Here is an 18,544-nt window from a genome sequence, read left to right on the forward strand (position 1 = left end):
TGATAAGGAAAATCATTCTGAATATCACCATATCCTCAGGCCTTGCGTTGAACTTATATTATCACCCACATTACCAGTGGGACCCCCAGGCAACCTGAGCAGCACTTGAAAGCCTTCACAAATAAATCAATAAAGGGTTACAAGTAAAACTGTAAACTGACTTTAAACTAAAATTCTGGTCATCTAAGGCTATCATATAGCCTTGACTAGCACATACATTTTCACAAGATAAATGTTTAACAAAAAGAGAGAACTAAAAATTGAAAAAGGAAAATAGTGTTCCCTTGAATAACTAAAATCACTCACATGGATATCATTGGAAACAAATCTAATTAAATGAAATTACCAATAATCTCCAGGTTTTTCTAAGCTATCCAAAAATAGAAATGTATGTCTCCATCAGCCAGCTAGTACTTAAAATGCAACAAATACATTAAAACCTTAAGTACTTTCTTTTCTCTAAGCATTACTATAAAGTCTAGCTTAGTTTCTTGTCACCTCAAGTTATTGTTTTTTTAATATCTGCTTCCTTTCATATCTATTTGCACTTATCTGTCACACTGCATTGAAACTGTCCACTTAGAGAAAGGTTAATCTTCCCCTAAATAAATGCTCCATGAAACAGAAATCATGATTTTTGTTCAAGATGTCTCATAGGAACTGCAGTGTCTCAAGTATATAGTAGATGTTCAACAAATACTTTTAGAAGTACATGAGCCAACAATTGTAGAGATTGTAAGTGTTAAGTCCCAATACACATCAAGTCAAAAGGTATAACAACACTATCATCCTGAGTATTTCTTCATACAACGCATGACTATAAGATAATTTCAGAAAATATTCTCCCTAATAAAAGCCCGAAGGTTGTCCTAGTCCCCTAGCAAAACAGTTTAGGTCTTTTAGAATATTGTCTGTGCTCAGGAAAGAGTAGAACAGATAATGGGGCCAGCAAAAAATACTTCCAGGAAAGAATGAACTAAAATAGTTTCTGATCTTTCAGATATAGAGGGCAACATAGGGAAAAATTAAACAAGAAATTGTCATAATTTTTCTCTATACTTTAAGGGTACATCCTGTTTAGCTATATGACATACTAAAGCCTCTGTTCTTCGTGTACCTATTGAATTTTGATGTGCTACTAAGTACTCTCAATAACTCTGTCAACTTAAACAATGGCTCACCGATTGGCAACCAGGATCAGGAAGTGATATTGTACTGGATAAATGGACAACCTGTGAGCTCACTGTTGGATACTTAGATAATCCTAAAGCTTGAACAATTCTTGTGTGTGCTTATTTGTTCATCTCCTTCTATGCAACAGCCCCACAGGCCAGGGCTGTAAAACCAACTTGGCAGGATTCATGACAATAGGGAAAGAATTCTGCATAAGAAATAAAGACTAAATGTTTCTGCAGCATATTCAAGGAGCTCAATCTTATAAGTGGATAAGATCTGTTAGGAAAAAAGGTCATTCTTTACTCTGTGAGTGTGGGTATGTGCATTAGACATACAAGAGGATATATGTATTTAGTATCAAATAAATAAGATTTGGACATCTAATAATTCCAAAACCTTAGCAGTTTGTGGGAAAATGCTAGAAAATAATTAGTATGAGAATTTTGTGAATCAGAATCTTGATTCTTTAGATATATCTATGTTTTTTTCCTTTTCTTTCTTTTTCTTTTTCTTTTTTTTTTGTTGTTGTTGTTGATGCTTTGTTTTGTTTTAAATAATGTCTTATTTAAAAACCTTGATTACAAACATGATTGTGACTGGGTTTCAGTCATGTAAAGAACACCCCATCACCAGTGCAACATTCTCATCACCAATGTCCCAAATATCCCTCCTCCCCACACCACTCCTGCCTGTACTCTAGACAGGCTTTCTAGTTTCCTCATATATTCTCATTGTTAGGATAGTTCTCAATGTAGTTATTTCTCTAACTAAACTCATCACTCTTTGTGGTGAGCTTCATGTCATGAGCTAGAACTTCCAGCCCTCTTCTCTTTTGTCTCTGAAAAGTATTGCAAGAGTGTCTTTCATTTTTTCTTAAAACCCATAGATGAGTGAGACCATTCTGCGTCTTTCTCTCTTTCTGACTTATTTTGCTCAGCATAATAGTTTCCATTTACATCCATGTATAGGAAAATTTCATAACTTCGTCCCCTGATGGCTGCATAATATTCCATTGTATATATGTACCACAGTGTTTTTAGCCATTCATCTCTTGAGGGGCATCTTGGTTGATTCCAGAGTCTTGCTATGGTAAATAGTGCTGCAATGAATATAGGTGTAAGGAAGGGATTTTTTTTTTTGGAAGGGATTTTGTATTGTGTTCCTAGGATATATTCCTAGTAGTGGTATAGCTGGATTATATGGGAGCTCAATTTCCAGTTTTTGGAGGAATCTCTTTATCACTTTCCATAAAGGTTGGACTAGATGGCATTCACACCAGCAGTGGATAAGAGTTCCTTTCTCTCCACATCCCCACCAACACTGCTTGTTCTCATTCTTTGTGATGTGAGGTGATGTGAGGTGGTACCTTATATTTGTTTTGATCTTCAACAAGCGGTGTTGGCACAACTGGCTAGCCACTTGCAAAAAATTGAACTTAGACCCCCAGCTAACATTATGTATGAAGGTAAAATCCAAATGGATGAAAGACCTTAATATCAGACACGATATCATAAGGTTTATAGAACAGCATGTAGGTAAAACACCCCAAGGTATTGACACTAAAGGCATCTTCAGGGAGGAAACCGCACTCTCCAAACAGAAAGCAAAAATTAACAGATGGGAATACATTAAGCTGAGAAGCTTCTGTACATCAAAAGAAATAATACCCAGGATACAAGAGACACCCACCGAGTGGGAGAAACTATTCACCCAGTACCCATCAGATAAGGGACTAATCTCCAAAATATACAAGGCACTGACAGAACTTTACAAAAAAAGACATCTAATCCCAATAAAAAATGGGGAGAAGAAATGGACAGACAATTAGATAAAAGAAAAATACAAATGGCCAAAAGGCACATGAAAAAAATGCTCCACAACACTAATCATCAGGGAGAATAATTCATTACATATTAACAACTTTGCAAAACTTCACACTGTTATCTTTTTATTTAAAAAAAATCCATTATCAAATTTTACCTAATTGGCTAGAACAAAATCACACTTTTCATGTGCATAAATCGTACGTTTGTAGGCATGTGGCCATGAAAAATGTCTCTATTTAATGTAACTGAATACTGATAAAAAAAAAATGAATCATTGTACCAGAGCAGCCTGCATAATAGGCTATTTTTTTTCGGCCACACCCATTTGGTGCTCAGGGGTTACTCCTGGCTACGTGCTCAGAAATTGCCCCTAGCCTGGGGAGACCATATGGGATGTCGGGGGATTGAACCGTGGTCCTTCCTTGGCTAGCGCTTGCAAGGCAGACACCTTACCTCACTGGCCCCTCCCTTGGTTTAATTCTTTAGCTCATTATTCATATGCCTTTCTAATATACATTTCCTTTATCCCAGTCATTAAAATATCTCTCTAGCTCCAGAATGTCTTTTACAGAAAAGCCACTATTATGTATGGTTGCCTCTCCTTTTTTTCTGTTTGCTTTCTTTACAGTGTTGATCTACACAATATACAATTGTTGCCCAAAAGAAAATATACAACAGCCTGGAAGTCCCTTTAAACATAACTTTATTGATATCATATACAGAGTTTGTTCTTTATTCATCAGTGTCACTAGTTCCTAGTCACATTATCACATTAATACTTAATAAAAGTTTTCTATAAATTGTGATGGAGTAGTGTTACGGCTCTTTTAGAATATGTCCAGCAGGCCTTCTGGTCTCCATCGGAAGCCCCCCCCCACACACACACAAAAAAAAAGTTGTGGTGGAGTAACTGTTACAATTTTCTGTTTTGGAATGAAATGATGAATAAAAGTAGAAAAATAAGAATTTCTTCACATGGGAAGTTGTTGAATGGGTCAGCTGTTGAATGCGTCAGCTGTTGAATGGGTCACCTGATTAGAGCTGTCCATTAGCACTTGTCCTTTTAGTGCCACACAGCATAGTAACTCACAATGTGAACCCAAATGTCTTGTGTTAATTTCTGTAGAGACTTAAATGATCCTTTTGTCAGTGACATATTGGATAACTGTTTCCTGTCACCATTAAAGAGAATATTCTTTATGCTGATATTTATAAAAGGCTGTTTTAATTCTATAGTGTCTGAGTATACAATTATTAAGTATATTCTTAATACTCAATTCTACCCCATATTATCCTAGTCTCTGAAAACTCACAGAAAACAAGAGAAGTGAAGCAAGCCCTATTAATAACCTCTATTATGGACTACCCAAGGGAAAGAAAAGAATTCTCTGAAATTAAAGCCTTTTGAGGGATTTACTTTTATGTTTATTCAGATTTAGATGAAACAAACAGCTCGAATTTTATGTAAAAATCCACTTCCAGGGGCTGGAATGGTGGCACAAGCAGTAAAGCACTTGTCTTGCACTCACTAACCTAGGAAGGACCTTGGTTCTATCCCCCAGTGTCCCATATAGTCCTCCAAGCCAGGAGGATTCTGAGCACGTAGCCAGGAGTAACCCCTGAGTGGCACCAGATGTGGCCCTAGAATCCAAAAAATAAAATAAAATAAAATAAAAATTTAAAAAATCCATTTCCATAGGTTTTTGTTTATTTGTTACAACTTGCATAAAATCAACAGTCTGGGCAAAGTATCCAGTAGGATTATTAGAAATAATCTGGTAAATTCTTTAAAAGAGAACCTCTGTTTGCTCATCCATGCTGAAATTTCCAGAGATTATTGTAATTAGTTGTTAACACTTGCTGAACATTCACTGGATGCCAGGCACTGTCAGACTCACATTATATATACCAAACACTGAATTCAAAGAGCTGTCCCTCAAGGCAAATACTCTTATCTCTTTGTTACAGGTATGGAAAACTTCCTTGAAGCATGGAAATAAGTAACTTGCCAAAGAAGGAAAGAACTTGCCAGTGATCAAAGAGCTAGGAGTCAACCTCAAGCATGTTAATTTCCTAATTTTAGACTCCTTTTTTATTTTTTTATTTTTTTATTTTTGGGTCACACTGGTGACTTCAGCTCAGGGTCCTGCTCAGAAATTGCTCCTGGCTTGGGGGACCATATGAGATGTTTGCAAGGCAAACACCTTACCTCTGAGTCATCACTCCAGCCCCAAGTCCAGACTCTTAATAATGATGAGCAATTTAGAAAAGAATACTTCATATTTTTTAAAAAAAAAAAGAGAAAAAATTCAAGAAATCAACATGATCTGTCTCACACCATGCTTTGCATTTCTGGGAGAGTGATTTTTCTAGTGTGTGACTATTTTTTCCACATTGCAGTGTGTTCCAAACTCAGGATTTTCCTGAACACCCTAGTCCCACTCCAACTTCAATCTGCTCCTTCCTGAGAAAATAAACTAAAAGTAATCTTCAGGAGATTTTTGCCCCTGTCACTAGTTTTCTCCATTCTTTTGAGCTTGAATCCTTGTGCTAAGACTATAGCATCTTTCATGGAGAATTACAACTTGCTTATAAGATCACAGCCCAATTTCTGTTGCATTCAGCACAAGTCAGAAGATACCACTATTACTGCTATTTAAATCATCATCACTACAGCACTACTCTCCAGTTCATGGAATATTTATGACTGATAAATCTTTATGATTTACCTACATTTCTGCAAAATATTCTATCAAGTGTCACAATGAATGGGATACACACAGTTCCTATCTCCACAGGGCTAATAATTTACTGTCACATCATAGTATAATAATATAAGCATGGTATAATAATACAAGCAACTATAATACCACCATATTATTGGTGTCAGGATAATGGAAAATAGAACCTTATGAAGCCAAGATAAGGAGCTCTTCAGATACAGTGGCTAGGATAGTCTTCTGAGAAAAATATAACCTTTAGATTAGTCCCTGAAATATTTTAGGACTAATAAAGCAGATAGATACATTGTTCCAGGTAAAGAAATATGAGTAGAAGACTGACGAAACAAACATACAACAGTACTCAAGAATTGAAATAAATGTAATATATAGCAGTGATTTTTCCAAATCGTGTGGCAGGATGGTAACAGAAAAGGCTAATAGAAAACAGAAGTTACTTCATGAAGGGAAAAAATGTGATTCATTTTAAAAAGTTTGCATTTAACGTTAAGAACAATGGTAGTGCAATGAAGAGGCTTTGAGCAGAGGAAGGACATGGGCTGTCTCACATTTCCCAAATCTCTTCATGTCTACTATAGGAAAGAAAGAAAAATTCAAAGTGGGCAGCATCAGACATAGAATTAGAATTTAGGCTTCTTTGTAATAGCCTAGGAAAGGAAGCCAGAGAAGCACAAATGTAGATGGAAAGAATGGTTGAAGATGAAAAAGATGAAGGAAAACACCAATAGGACCCTTAAACTAAAGAATTACAGAAATAGGACATTCTGGCAGGTTTTGCTATTCTAGAAAACAATAATTTATGCTGGTGATGACTGTTACATAACATTTTCTTCAAAATAATACTATAAGGGCCAGAGTGATAGGTTTACCTTGCAAACGGCTGACCCAGGAGGGACTTCAGTTAGATCCCCAGCATCCTATATGGTCCTCCAAGCCAGTAGCAATTTCTGAGCACATAGTCAGAATAATCCCTGAGCATCACCAGATGTGGTCCAAAAGAAAAAAAGAAAAGAAAAGAAAAGAGAAGAGAAGAGAAGAAAAGAAAAGAAAAGAAAAGAAAAGAAAAGAAAAGAAAAGAAAAGAAAAGAAAAGAAAAGAAAAGAAACAAACTAATACTATGGTAGGGAAAAATTTTTAATAAAACACAATTGGTCTTGTAATAATGTCTATAGCTGGGTGTCTCTACATTTGAATGTTTCTGGAAAATGCTATAATAAAATGTATTCTACATTGCCAGATATGCAGTATTTGAAGAAAGTCATAACAAAGGCCCAAGGAAGAGAACAATAGTTATTATGATGCAGAAACTGAGTATTTGTTCATCCAATTCTGCAAAACTTTTCTCAGTGCCCTGATATAGGTGTTTATGCAGATTTAGTCCTTTCAGTGATTTGTGTTTGGAGGTTCCCCAGAGCTCTGTGACACATTCTCAGCTATTTCCATTTCTAATTTCTCTGATAAGATCCAAACCTCATTAGGCTGTCAGCAACATTTGATCTGCTATTTTAACATGGAGCTAGAGGCAATCTCAGACACCTTCCTTTAAAGCCACATTCTAATACTTCTAATGCATCTCTCGCAGCCAAATTATTTAGTGGTGCCACAGACCTTAAAAACAAAACAAAACAAGTAAAAAAAATAAACACAAGTCAGTTCCTTCCCTACAAGAGTCTCTCTCAGCTCAGGTAACAGATCTTGTTTGGCATGAAAATGAAAACAGTAAAAATGAAATCAGAAAGTGAAGACAAAATATTTAGTAACACAAACAAAAGAAAAAAATCATAACAAGAAATAAATTTAGCAGTACACCTGCCTTGCTGTTATATTGAGTGAACTATTCCAGCACAGAATCTTAAAGAAATAAGAATGAGGGGCCGGGAAGGTGGCACTAGAGGTAAGGTATCTACCTTGCAAGCGCTAGCGTAGGACAGACCACAGTTTGATCCCCCGGCATCCCATATGGTCCCCCCAAGCCAGGAGCGATTTCTGAGCGCATAGCCAGGGTAACCCCTAAGCATCAAATGGGTGTGGCCCAAAAACAAAAACAAAACAAAAAACAAACAAACAAAAAAAAGAAATAAGAATGAATTTATATACATTACTCCTGATTTTAACCTCATGAGTACCAAACAATATCTGCACATGTATGGGTTTAAATTGGGTCTAATGATGCACTTTTATACAAAATATGTGCTTTAAAAATTATAAATAAAAATGCTTCTCATCATTTTGGGGCATAAAAGAGAGTTGGGCCTGATCCAACTGGGGTTACTACTGGTTCTGGATTCAAGATTCATTATTGGAAGAATTGGGTTTATCATATGTGGTGCTGGGAATTGAACCCAATGCATTAACAAACAAGACAAGTTTGTACTATCTTAAAAAAATTCCCTCTGAGGTACAAAGTTATCTGATGCAGGCTCAGGTAACTACCAGATTTCTTATGTTCAATCACCATAGAGAAAAATAACACTGTGACATAAGAGTTAAGTATGAAAGAATGGGACTTTTATTGACAATGACCTTTACTGTGACATAAAAAAAAAACTAAAATTAAGAGTGACTGAAACAGTATAAAAAAAGAAAAACAGATGTTTTATGACCAATTAAAGAAGTTACAGAGGAGCTGGAGTGGTAGCACAGTGGTGGAGCATTTGCCATGCATTTGGCTGACCCAGGACAGACATGGGTTTGATCCCCGGCATCCCATATGGTCCCTGAACCAAGAGTGATTTTTGAGTGCAGAGCCAGGAGTAACCCCTGAGCACCACCAGGTTTGGTCCAAAAAATAAATAAATAAATAAATAAATAAATAAAATAAAAATAAAGACGTTACAGAAAGAGGAGAAATAGGTGGTTGATTTTATCCCAATCAACAGCCTTCCTGATATATGCTTGTGAATCCTAAAGACATAATAAGGAAATAGCTGTTTGAACTTAGAGAAAATACAGCACAAGAGATGAGAAAATTGTACATTCATGTAGCTATTTCTTTCAAAGGTTATGAGCCAAATGTCTATAATTCCAACAGAGTGCATGTTATAATGAATAAGCACTCTATGAATTCAATTCCCTACTTCTGGTCATGTGCTCACATATTTATTAGAAGAAACAAATGCCTTTGAGCCTAAGTGCTTTTAGGCATAAGTCTGAAGTAATTCAGTCATGAGTTAGCTTAAGAAAATGTGAATAATTCTTTCTATCCCAGAACAATCTTTCCAATCTCTCAGGTATTGGGAGAAGGCTCTTGATAAGCAGTTCATTTATTTCCAGCCACCTGTGATTTTGTTCCTAAGTGGTCTGAATGGTTATTGAGGATCTGATTCAAAATTGCGACTTTTCTTTCCCAAATTACTTAGCACCGATTTTATTTAGAGGTAAATCAAGAAGGCATCAAACTGTGTGTGTGTGTTTTGTCATACCGCCTTCTATATAGCACTAAAAGATAAATGAGAGTGATTATTTAGCTATCTGAGTATGAAGGGAGAAAAAATTCCTTCTTGTTTTGTTTTAAAACAAAATTAGAAATTGCATCTTAAACTTTGTTGTTGTTGTTGTTGCTTGTTTTATTTTGGGGCCACACCCTGTGACACTCAAGGGTTACTCCTGGCTATGCACTCAGAAATTGCTCTTTGCTTGAGGGGCCATTATGGGACACTGGGGATCGAATTGAGGTCCATCCTGGGTCAGCCGCAAGCAAAGCAAATACCCTACTGCTGCGCTATCGCTCAGCCCCATCTTAAACATTTTTGAGGCAATCTTGGGCATATTTTTCATTCATTTTTATATCATCAAATTTGATTATATATCATATATATCATATATATATATATCATGTTTCAGTTTGGGAGTCATTTGAACCAAAACATTTTCTTATTTTACACAATTCAATCATTTCCATTTTTAATTATTGTTCTCAAGGTTGTATGGTTTTTGTTTGTTTGTTTGTTTGTTTGTTTGTTTTTGTTTTAGGGCCACACCCATTGACACTCAGGGATTACTCCCAGCTATGCGCTCAGAAATCATTCCTGGCTTAGGGGGACCATACGGGACTCCAGGGGATAGAACCATGGTCCCTCCAAAGCTAGTACTTGCAAGGCAGATGCCTTACCTCTAGAGCCACCATTCTGGCCCCAAGGTTGTATTGGTTTTAATAGTACTAATGTTAATGTTGACAAAGATTTCTTATTCTCTCAAAATACATATAGACACCTGTTGCCTTTTTAATTGGATACAGAAAAAGCTCCATCAGATATACATATTTGGGCCATCAATTCTAGGTCTATCTGAAGACTAAGGCAAAAACTGAATGAATTTCAAAACTCAAAAATATTGAATTCAGGGTTCAGAGAGATAGCATGGAGGTAATGCATGAAGAAGGTCGGTGGTTCAAATCCTGGCATCCCATATGGTCCCCTGAGCCTGCGAGGAGCAATTTCTGAGCGTAGAGCCAGGAGTAGCCCCTGAGCACTGCCGAGTGTGACCCAAAAACCAAAAAAAAATTTGTTTTTGAATTCAACGGGGATATTTTTATCTCCTAATTTACCCCTCAAAACACTTCAAAGAGTAACAGAAAGAAGCAGTTTCTCCCCATTACTGCCAATCACCCATACCATATATTTATTTCTATATGTACTTTCTTTACTGTGACATCTCTGGGGTTACTAAAATCTAGAAGTTAATTTCTTGTATACTATAGTAATCAGACTCATCTAACAATTAATATAGGTAATCAGATATCTACATAAGTTGAATTTCTCTGCCATGAGCATCTTTGTCCACAGCCCTGTGCATTAGAGAACCTCTCATGGTTCCAACCCATTAACCAAAGCACAGCAACTTGATGAATTAATGCTTATATAGGAACAGTTGGCAGCTTCTAATTAAATGATTATGGCTAAGCAGCTGCATGAAAGATGCCATGCACCGTAGAAAGCCAGCTGTCAATTTGATTGCTCCTAAGACAGAGAAAGAGTTAAGGCTGAACTATGGGTGAAGGGAAGTCTATCATATGCAGCCTATGCATTGTCATTGAAATTCCTGTGTGTTTTTTTTTTGGCCATCCTGTTAGTAGAGTGATGAAAAATCAACTGCTCTTCAGTAATTTCTCAGCACTCCAAAAAAGGTGGGGATAAAGAGATAATGAGAAGAACAGAGGGAGTCTGTCCAGAGAAACTAAAGAAAATATGGTGCTATTAAATATATAAGCTATGAGAAACACAGAAATGCTGCTGCACTAGTAGGAAAACAATACTCTCTGAGTCTCACTTAGATGAACAAGTATTTAGAAATCTATCATGGTCTTTGTGGGGGCAGGGCTGAGGTTTGGTATTCTGAAACAATTCATTTCTTTGATCAATGCTTCTCAAGATGCAATTCTCAAATAGACATTGAAGAGCAGGTAAATATCACAAACCGACATTTGGACTCTTTCTAAGAAGCTTCTTTTGAAAAGTTTGGAAATATATTTGTTCTGCAGAATCACAGGGATGTCAGACTCCTTTCCTGGAGCTGTAAGGTGAAATCTTATCTCTACACTATGGGAGATTCACTGAAAGGAAGGAGGCAGTCTGTCCACTAAGCCCCATGCACAGAGAGATATAGATCAGAGCAAAAGGCCAGAGAGTACTGAGCCAAATAATGCTTATTATTACACATTAACAAACTCCTCAGTAAATAACTGATTTCATTTCCCCCACAAGCAGTCCTTTTCCTTGTAATCCATGTGTCTTCACTTTGAAAACTCAAATGTGGATGACCCATTTCAGAATGATTTAGCTTTCCTCTGGTTTCCATAACCAGGTCCCCAGCAGATCATCTCCAAAGGAGGAAACTCAAGTGTCACCCAGAGTCAACCCAATAAATCCAGTTGTATTTTTATACTTTAATAAAATTAGACATTTTAGTTTCTCAAATTGATGTCTTCAAGTAAGAATAAAGAAAGCTAGAGGTTATCAGAGAAATACATTTCTTATAAAAGTCAATTCCCCCTATACCCAGGTTGGCCTGTTTAAAAAAATCAGCATTTAAACCAAGTGCTAAAATTCACAGGGTGATTCATAGTTTTCTCCCTGAAGAGATTAGTAGCTTACAGCTTATTTAGAATGATGCAATTTTATAAAACAAGGGGATATGTATCAGCAGCTGTCAGTTAAGCAAATAGACTAAACTCTTGAGAATCCCTTATTTTTAAAACTTTAAAGTAATTATTTTGCCTCTCCTCCACCTCCTCAGTTTCCCCCCTTCCTTTTCTTTTCAGTAATTCCAGCATTTCTGCATTCTTAAGATGTTGGCATGTGACTGATAATTCTCAAGGATCTCGTTCCTTTGAATTGTTCTTAAATGAAGTTTGTTTTAATTAAGTCTGCAGTGAAAACTCAAGCTTCAGTACAAAATGCAAAAAAAAATCAAATAGCAGATGCATGTAACTCATAAAAAACACATTTCAGACTGTGGAGGGGGAAGGATAGTAGAGAGGGGGGCTTATCATCAGTCTATACTGCCATCTAGCCAAGACTTCATTGTTCGGTGCAGCATCCATTTGATTTTTCAAAGCCCCTGATGAACGCAGCTCTTCAGCAGATCGCTGAAAGAGACTCCAAAGTTCAGAAAAAAAGATTAGACAGCAGTACTTAATTCACTTTGAGTCCACCAATTTCCTGTGGACCAACAGCCAAGTTCAATTCATCGACATTTTATCCACAGTTCAATAGCCAGCAGACATGTGTCTGCTCTCATGCTATATGTTGTCTATGCCAATATCAATTGCACAGAGTTCTTTTTGAGATCTTTGAATATTTTATGACCTCCTTAAAAAATAGAAATTGCCTTAAGTTGGGACCAGAGAGATAACATGGTGGGTAGAGCACTTTTCTTGCATATAGCCAACCTGGGTTCCATCTCAGCATCCCATATGGTCCCCCAAGCACCACCAGGATTAATTCTTGAGTACAAGCCAGGAGTAACCTCTGAGCATCACCACATATGTCCCCCAAAACACGAAAAAAAAAGAAAAAAGAATTGCCTTAGATAAGACATAGAACTAAATAGCTGAATGATAAACTCTACTTCTTTAGTTGAAACTCAAGAGTTAAAAAAATCTTCAAATAATATTGCTTGGACATTGATTCAACATGCAGACCACACATATTCATAAAGAGAATCACCAGGCATAAAAACAGAATAGAACCCTTGGTACTTACGGTAGAAGACATATTCAGTGTAGCTTGACCAGATCTTGTCATCTGTATATTGGTTGACAAAAGATGCTGTCACTGAGGAATTACAGGCCACCATGTGGAATCCACACTCTGACAACATATCAAAAGCCCTTTCCAGATGCTTGAATTTGAGATAAAATCTGGAGGTGTATCTTTCTGGAGCTCGGTCAGGGTCTCTACTTTCATTCAAAGTCTCTCCAAAGACTTCCTTGGCCAAGGAAATCCTTCCACACACCAAAATTCGGGGAACTCTCCGAAATTTGGCATCTGTCTGTCCCTCTCTGCCCATGGTGCAGGACCCCCGGTAGCCCACAGTAATAAACCCCCATCTGCGGTCCACAGGGAGCAAGGAAGAAGGGGGGCAGATTCTCGTGTCACTTCCTTGGGAGGCATCTTCAAAGTCACTATGGCAGAATTCATCTGGGCTTTGCTTCACATCCTCGGGGCTCAGGAGTTTGACCAAGTCTGGGAGCTGGAAGTACTCGGCTTCTCTTTTCAGCCTCCCTCTTTCTGGAAAGTGATCAGGCAGGACCACCTGCCTATCCCTGAGATAGTCCAGAATATAACGGAACAAGAATCCATCTCGATCGATGAAAAACCTTCCCTTGGAGTCCTTGGCTAGATCATTAGAGGTGTCTCTTTTGGGGGAAAACATTTTCCACAGAAGGGAATGAGGGATGCTTATTAAGGTGGAATGGCGAGTGAAATACACTTGACCCCCAACATTCAGCTCCACGACCTCGGGGAATGAGTTAGGTACTGTGGAGCCTGGTTCCCGAGGATAATACCGACTACAGTTTCCACTCAGAGCCATTGTCCTTGTCTTCTTCGCCTATTTTGCTGGAAGTTAAAATCCAATGGAATCCCAGCTTAAGTCTTTGCAATCAACTTGTAAGGGAAAGAGAAGGAGGCTCACTAGCTATTAAACATTCTTCCTTTAGCCCAGGTTTTGTATGTTTGTTTTTCCCCTTAGAAGCTAATATTTTTAGGAGAGTCCACAGGTGAAGTGAAGCTGTAGATCAACACAGGCTGGCAGGGAACTGCTACTTCCTGGATGACAATCAACTCATCTCCTTCCAACTTGGGTGATAAGGAAGGTCACGCCCCCAGTTACTCAGTTCTTACTAAAGGGGAAAAGAAAAAAAATATTATTATCTCAATTCTGACTAGAGTCAGGTCAAAATCACTAGAGAGAAAAAAAAGGGAAAGGGAAAGACCCAAAATCCAAAAAAGGAAGGGAGAGATTATTTTTACATAAGCAGCCCTTAAACTACTACTCATTTCATCCAGCCTTTCTTCAACAAAATCCTAGTTTCTCCCTTTCTATATTCCCTACCCACATGCTTATTATCCATGTGCCTTTATTCCCAGGGATCAGTATTAGGAACATTGCTTTTGTGGGTTTTATTTTGAGGGGGTGCATTTAAAAGTACTATAGTATTTTCAACTTCTAAAATATTTAGTTGTTGAAGGGGAAAGCAATAAGCCTTAGACCTTACCTTGGTGAGTGCTGGAGACCCAGTTCTCTTGAAGAAATACCCATTTGCAAAGCTTTCAGCATCATCCACACAGCCACTCTGAGCCTGGGGCTTGCCAAAATCCAGAGAGGTAAAGGACAGAGGTATCAATGAAAAGTGCTCGAGAGATATGCTCGGAGAAAATAAGACTTCTCTGTCACATTTATATACATATTCCTATAATAGTATATTTGAAAGTCGCTGTATGCATCTATATTCACTCCCAAGCTCAAGTTAAAACAAGTCACCAAAAAAGTTATTCCGTGATGAAAGGCAGTTGGTCTGAAGAAGGGGAAGCGAAGCAGAGAAAAATATTCAACCAAAGCTTCTGGAGGACGAGATCCCCCTCCAAATGCAATGAGAGAAATACAAATGCAAAATGAGAAAGAATCCTTCCTTTCAACAGAGTTGAGAGAGATTCTGGGACTTAGACGCTTTTCAGAAAGCCCAAAGCCTGGAAGAAAGGCAGAGCTGCCTTGGGGTCCCAGGTAGCCAGCCCACCTGCCTGCAAGGGCGCGTTGATTCCCATGGTCCTGGCCAGCGGTCGCCTTTGGCAACGCGGCAGCTTAGGCGCGGGGACACCAGCCCGGGCTCCGGGTTCGGCTTCGCAGGCGGCGGCGCTGGGTGGTTCCACAGTTCCCAGTGCAGTTAGGATGCTGTTGTTTCAGCAGTGCAGACAAGAAACCATCCAGGGAAATGACTATTACATCATCTTAAAGGAATATGGCTTGGAGAAAGCCGAGGCAGCACTGAGTCGCGTCCTCCCTTCTCAGCGACAGGTCGCCTTGCAGGCAGTGTTGGGGAAGGGACGCGGCGCTCCTGGTTCTGACCACGCCGCTGCCAGGCAGGCTTTGTGGGTTTGGGCTGGACACCGCGCTCCGCACCCTCTTTCCTCCCAGCCCGTCCTAGAGACAATAGTTTGCAGAAACCTTTGCTTTGCCCTTTCTTCTAGTCTTTACCTCCACTACCCAACAGTCCCCCCAGAAACACCCCTTCAGCCTCATTTTTTTCCTCCTTTTTACCCTCATTGGAATTGGAAGAAATCTACCAAAAATTCTTTGCCCGTGCACTTAATTTCCACTGCAAAACAGACATTTTTCTTCTACAGCTTTTATTGGTTCTTTAAGGTCCCAAAGTGGCTTGGGGGGGTGGGGGCCGCTTCAGGAAGAGATAAAACCATATTCTTTCAAATCCTCTTCTCTTCCTCTCTCCCTCCCTTCTGCAAGTGCCCAGAAATCTCACGAAGCAGCCAATTCATTAAGTACAAAACAAGTAAATCCAGACAGTCCTGGAATGAATGATGTTTATCCAAAATGAATGCATGAAGCACTTAAGCCTTTAAAAAAAAAAAAACTCCATTCCTAATCATCTTACTTTCTTCGCAAGAAATGATCAATGCACACCATTTTTTCAGGGCCTGTTTACTTGCCCCTGGCCGCCCCTAAGTCATCCTGCAAGAAGACATTTGCCTCCAGTCCCAGAGGGATCTCTTAAGTGCATCATTAGAGTTTCAGGAAGGCATTTCCAGGGCAACCTAATCCACTAACAAAGTCTTTTCAGTTGATCCTGCCAGTCAGTAATTGGCCCAGCCAACAGCTTACAGTAAATCGGGCATGGCCATTTCCCCTTTAAGACTCTCCATGTCTTCAGACTTACAGTCCTAATAATATGGTACTCCACCCATGAATAATATATGCGAGGTGCACTCCACTCCACTCCACTCCAAGCAGTTGTTATTTTTAAGTGAAAACCATAAATAGAAAGGAAAACAAGAACATGGAGACATTCCATGGAATACATGAACTTATGACCAACTCTTGCCCCCAAGAATTAGCTTGTAGACATATTTAGAGGTAGGATTCATGAAAATCTAACATTCCTTTCTTTCGATACATATCGAGTTACTTAACACATTCAGAGCATTTGTTCAAACTTTAACACCTGATTGCAATTGACTTTTTCTTTTAAACTAATGTATTCACTGTTCTGGACTCAATCATTGGGATTTTAATATGGGCCCTATCAAGAAAATGCTTTTTATTCAATGCACTGATACCCCCATCTAGTGGACATATATATAAGTGCAGCTCTGTGTCTGGAAATTTAAAATTAAACCACAATCGTTAGAATAATTAGTTTTGTTTTTGCTTTTAATTGGATTACCTTGAAATACTGTGTTAGCATGATTCATCAGATTTTAACCCTTAATTTTGGAGATTACAATATTCAAATATACCTGACATAATTGTTCACTGTGAGGAAAAAAATAAAAATTTAGTCTTATTGGATCAAGAAAGAACATAAGATAGATACTATACACCTACTGTTTGCATTGGTTTTACTTGAAAGCATAAGAATATTTTTTTGCTTTCTAACACAGTATCCAGTACACTGTTATGACAGTGTTGCAGATCAGGTATCAAAATTAGTCTAGGCTGGAGGGATATTACAGTGGGAGGAGCCCTTGACTTGCATGGAGTTGAACTGGGTTTGATTTTCACATATCCTATGGTCCCTTGAGCACTGTCAGGAGTGATCCTTTAGTGCAGAGTTAAGAGTAAACACTGAGCACCATTGGGTGTGGCCCCAAGGCAAAAAAGAAAAAAATGTTCTGTGTCATTAAGCATACGTGGAGGATGAGAATTGTAGAGTGTTTTAAAGATATATAAACTTTTAGCTTGAGTTATGAAAATCAACCATCTTAAAGACTCAAACCTAAGAACCAAAGAGGGTCCAAGTTCACACAGAACTGAGTAGGGGCAGGATGAGGATTTAGGCCAATGTCCAGTCCTATTGTGTTTGGTCAATACTTGGATCAATACGTTGATCTCAACCTACAGAAATAGAAAAGAGATTAAAATTTTTAATGAAAAAATTCAAATTTACTGCAAATTTTAAGTAAAAAAAATAGAGCTAAATCTAGTAATTTTTAAATACTAAGTTAACTAGAAAGGCTAAAGGATTTTGTGAAATAAATGAGAATTTTGGACTTTAAAAAATCCAGAAGAATTGCATTCATTGGTGTGAGTTTCATAGTTTGGATATTTTAGACTTATTTATGTTTTAATTTAGCTCTTAGCCTTTTGAGGAGAAATGTACCACTCAAGAATCTGATAAAACTTAGAAAACAAAAATGTTTGCATTTAATGTCAAGCAGAACCTTTCAGGAAAGACTAAAAAAAGAGAAACACCCAGAAGGGCAATAGCCAGGGATTCTCATTACCAGAAACCCTCAAATGTTAACAATGATCATTCCCTCTTCTCCCCTTCTTTGTCCCTCTTTCCTTTTCTTCCCTCCCTTACCTAAGTGGCAGTAACCAGAGGGTCAGGCGCCTTTGATTAGTGAGTGTACAAGCTTGTGGTGCTCCAGAAGTCACATACTCTGTTGTGACACTAAGAATCCTTAAAAACAGAGTGCCTTGATAACATCTAGCATGTGGTATGTGGTAGAAATCAAACTCAAGGGCTCGTTCATCTCCTTCTGAGCTTTCCATTCTAAACTGAGTTTACACATATACTTACAAAGAGAAGCCCTAAAGATCGAAAAAATATATAAATTTGTATCTTTATTCATATACACCACACAACACAAACGTGAAACATTATTTGGACATATTTCACTCTACCTAAATGCACTGAGAATTAGCTTTTATAATAAAAACATAAAATGCTTTGCAAAGTGTGTTGTTTTATGCTGTTTTGTGAAAAACAAGTGATGGTTTGTTGTGATAATTGGATAAAAATAAACAACTGCTATAATAGTCTTCTTTGCTCAGACAGGTTTTTTAGTATTATTTTGACTGAAATCAAATCCCACCTCATTTTTGTAAAACAATTTGAAGATCTCCCCCAACATTTATTCTGTCCTTCCTTATCTTCAAGAAATGAAATCTCTCCTCTTGAGATAGTTGAAGTTGTTTCAAGATAAGACTATCTTACACTTCAAGAAACTATGAAACTTGCCTATTTGTCTGTAGATCCCAGATTACCATTCTCTGCTCCATTCTCTCATTCATTAAACCTAAGGGCTACAAACAAAGGAGAAATTAGATAATGGGTGGGTA

At 37.9% G+C, this 18,544-nt stretch overlaps 1 protein-coding gene and 1 non-coding gene across 2 annotated transcripts in view; one reads left to right on the forward strand and one right to left on the reverse strand.

The window, feature by feature from the left end:
- The window catches only part of KCTD16 (potassium channel tetramerization domain containing 16), a 327,577-nt gene extending 312,657 nt beyond the window's left edge, over positions 1 to 14,920 (reverse strand). Inside the window, exons 1-2 of the mRNA XM_049786932.1 lie at positions 14,463 to 14,920; positions 12,946 to 14,087 (exon numbers count right to left, since the gene is read on the reverse strand). Coding sequence (XP_049642889.1) covers positions 12,946 to 13,777 — 832 coding nt within the window. The 5' untranslated portion in view covers positions 13,778 to 14,087; positions 14,463 to 14,920. The remainder of the gene's footprint in view (positions 1 to 12,945; positions 14,088 to 14,462) is intronic.
- Positions 3,814 to 3,875, forward strand: LOC126029295 (U7 small nuclear RNA). Its single transcript, XR_007502917.1, has one exon. It is a non-coding gene; the product is annotated as a U7 small nuclear RNA (small nuclear RNA).
- Positions 14,921 to 18,544: the final 3,624 nt, after the last annotated feature.

This window comes from Suncus etruscus, chromosome 14, assembly GCF_024139225.1.
Source record: "Suncus etruscus isolate mSunEtr1 chromosome 14, mSunEtr1.pri.cur, whole genome shotgun sequence".
Lineage (NCBI taxonomy): Eukaryota > Metazoa > Chordata > Mammalia > Eulipotyphla > Soricidae > Suncus > Suncus etruscus.